A 3,859-nucleotide genomic window follows, 5' to 3' on the forward strand; every position below is an offset into this window, starting at 1 on the left:
ATATATATATATATATATATATATATATATATATATATATATATATATATATAATATCTTTAATTTTTGATGGTGTATACATAAAAAGTTTTCTTTTGTACTTGCTTATCTCTAAAGTTTTCTTTTCAGAGCTTTTCTTATTATCCATCTAAAGAAACATAAAAATAAGTGTATTTACAATGTGTAATTATGTATATATATAAAGTTTGTTTCCAGACAAATAACTACTATACTTTTATAATTTTTCAAAGCACAATAGTGGGGGCCAGTAAAAACTATGGATTTTGTATTGTGTTGCCACAAATGTTATAATTTGACACAAAACACATTCGTTATTTTTGTTGGCCACAACTGGAACAACACAACAACCAGTTCTGGCCACTCTATAGCCGAAAATAGAGCATTATATTAATACATGATCTTTCGACAACTATTATTTTTTGTTTAATAGAAATCAAATACGGCGTTATGCATATTGAGACTAACTTTTAGACTTGCCGATTATAGAAACATTTACTCACAATCATGTCTCTTATATAATAATTCTAACGTTTATTTCATCTCGTATCCTTAACATTTTGAACAAGAAAATGCAGCAGTTCGTATATACATTCGGTTATAAATATTTAGTTAAAGAAGAAAGAAAATTCTACATTCGTTAGCGAGAAACATGACCAATAGAAATGCTGTAAAAACAAAATATTGTCACTTACGTAAAGAAAACACATGAATCATAGATTAAATAATTTGAAAGATTCCTTAAACTGGTCACAAATGGAGCACCGACCCTATATCGGCGCATGGCGATTGGGAGAACAACGCACTATTACTTAAATCGTTGTGCTCTTACATTTTGCCGCACCGCGCCAAGACGAGATGTAGAAGCGCAGCGATATAAATATAGGGTGCGTTGTTCTTCCAATCGCTACGCGTCAATATATTATTGGGTCGCGTTGTGACTCGAGCGGTCCGTCCTCTACCATTATTCAGCACATGCTTTTTCTTAATTTTTTATTAATTAATTTCTCGATTATGAATATTGCAAAACGATATAGGACTTTTATGTTTACCTTGATCTGCTCTATGTTCTCACGAGAGCTTCGTAAATTGTTCTAGGACAACGTATATATGGTATATTGGTCAAGTATATACATTCACAGTATTCTAAGAATTATCAGGATAAAATATCTATTTAGAAAATTTTATGCAATTATCTTCTAAACTTTAAATTACTTGAAATTTAAATTTTGCTTTACAATCACATTTTTTTATGAATAATTGACAGGCCTAGTTATCACACATATAAATATTTGCTCACTTATACTCATATTTTAATTATGCAACATTGTGTTATGTACAAGACGCTGATAATTTCGCTTATCTAAACTTAGTATCTGATAGCAATAGATCATAAAAACAGAAGATATTTCAAGCCACTTATGAAGATATTTCAAGTTTTTACTTGCAATTATTTTATCTTATGTCAGATAGTATAAGAAAAAATGTATATATGTATATATACAGGGTGACTTATTTTAAATGCTCACCTAAAATATTTCGAAAATGAAGGAAAAAACGAAAAATGTTTTCGACAGATGTTCTAAGATTTCTAAAGGTAAAATAAAATAGTAATATATATTTAACTTTGCAATGACCTTGAAAACTTTTGCAAAGGTCAAATTTACTTCCTTAAATGTAATTATATGTTGCGTATAAAAGTATTGCAAATAATTGAAAAGTCGATACCTTCTAAGATATTTTATATTTTATCCTGATACTTTTTTCAAATATTTCATATATTGTACTAAAAAGTATCATAAATAAAATATAAAATAATTGGAATATATCCACTTTTTGATGATTTTACCCCAGTACTTTTATACACAGAATGACCAGATAAATCAATTTATGTTTAAAAAACCATATAAGTCTACTTAAAAAATTTATCTTGATAGTGTTTTTCAAAACCATTCTAAGGCTGAATAAGTATTATCACCTTTACTCCTCTCAAAATCTTAGAATTTTTGTTCAGAATATTTATATTTTTCTTAATGTCTGGAATATTTTAAGTGAACATTTATGGATCATATTGTACATGTATAATTACATATAATAATTATAATATACTGAAATATTTTATCAATAACCATATGATACCAAAATCCATATGTTCAACATTTACTATATATATATATATATATATATATATATATATATATATATATATATTTGGACTTTATTTAATATATAATGCTGAAAATACTATTAATCTAAGAGTATCTTTTTTACAAAGCAATATGTAATTCTGTAAACACAACTTAAAAATTCTTTCGTATCATAAATTTCTTTAATATGATTCTGTGCATATATCAGTTTCATAATTTCTATGCTGAAAGATTCTATAGGTTTGATTTTTTAACTAGGTTGTCTCTGTTTTTAGTAAAACCAGTACATAAGTATTGAATAAAAAGGAACAAAGGTTTAATGCAGTAAAACGAGTATATTTGTCATTAAATTATGATTATCTCGTATATCGAAGGATAAGAGCTATTTAAATATATCAGTTTAATACGCAACAATCTGTTACACTATCGACAATTAGAAAATCGTAATCTCATTTAATATTTTACCTGCTGGATGGTCTACTCTCCTCCATGTCCTTGTTAGACTTTGTCTCGCGCTCATCTTTGGGCGTCTTATGCTGCGTTATCCTCATACCACCTGCCTTTACTAAAAAAAAAAAATAGAATAATGCAAGTAATACGACGCAACATTAAAAGTCATTTAGACGAAAATTTGACCTTGAAATCGCGATCGACAGATACATATGGAAGATTTTAATATCATAAATATGTTACATTCATATTATTCACATATTTGGGAAAAGAAAATGCAATAAAATCACTAACCTGCTGGCGGATGTCCGCCTTTCAACTTGCATTCGTCCACTTCGCTCGACATATCTATTGACTTTTGCGTCTAATGAAACGTCACACGTAATCCAGATCCTGTGCAACGCGTTGCAATATGTTCTTACTTCTGTTTTGCTACTCGTCACTGATGTTGCGCGCACTGTGTATATCCTCTCTTTGCTTTCCACTACTTCATTCAACTCTTACGTTATAACAGGTGCGTTCAGAAAATATGATGGTGGGCATTATTGAGGCTACGTTCCGATATTCACTATCGAATGGAAAATCTACAGTATATGTAAGTCCAGGGTAGTAATCATGAATCTTTTACGTGAACTTCATTTTCATTTTTCACTTTTTACTGTAAGTTATTTCAGGGTGGGACCCGATTGACCACGATACGATTAGACACAGATTGTAATGATTGGTTCGACTTAATAATTCACTAGATAATTCTTTTCATCGATTGGTTGTGTTCAATCGTACCGTGGCCAATCGGGACGCTCCCGTTATTTCACATGAAAAGTGAACAATGAAAATGTGGAAAGCAATATTTATGTAATATAAATTATTAAAATGTAATTACAGTATACGCAATGTAATACATAACACATTAATAAACATTATACAACTTAAATTTATAGTTATAATATAATAATACAATATGAGTAAATTTAATAAATGAGACGAACGTTAACCGTGAAAGGTAAATTCTCAAAACGTGAAATATTTCACGTGAACTTTCAGTTTGCTCGTACATGTCCTTCTTTACATGTAAATTGTGTAAGTTTCCATAAAAATTTTTAAGCATCAAGCGATGTGGTTTAAATGTGAAAAATAATGTAATACTATACTCGTATATTATGTACAAAGTGAGTAGAATTTCTTATAGTAACTTTAATTTTTATGGTTATACGACAATTGGCATTTGACATAAGAATTCTACG

At 28.9% G+C, this 3,859-nt stretch overlaps 1 protein-coding gene across 1 annotated transcript in view; it reads right to left on the reverse strand.

Annotated features, from left to right (window-relative positions):
- LOC116851345 (death-associated protein 1) overlaps nt 1–3,189 on the reverse strand; it is a 7,908-nt gene extending 4,719 nt beyond the window's left edge. The window contains exons 1-2 of the mRNA XM_032830665.1: nt 2,910–3,189; nt 2,631–2,730 (exon numbers count right to left, since the gene is read on the reverse strand). Of these exons, the coding sequence (XP_032686556.1) occupies nt 2,631–2,730; nt 2,910–2,961 (152 nt within the window). The 5' untranslated portion in view covers nt 2,962–3,189. The remainder of the gene's footprint in view (nt 1–2,630; nt 2,731–2,909) is intronic.
- Between the last annotated feature and the right edge of the window lie 670 nt (nt 3,190–3,859).

This window comes from Odontomachus brunneus, unplaced genomic scaffold (assembly GCF_010583005.1).
Source record: "Odontomachus brunneus isolate Ranch 3 - 2012 unplaced genomic scaffold, Obru_v1 Obru_scaffold_172, whole genome shotgun sequence".
NCBI lineage: Eukaryota > Metazoa > Arthropoda > Insecta > Hymenoptera > Formicidae > Odontomachus > Odontomachus brunneus.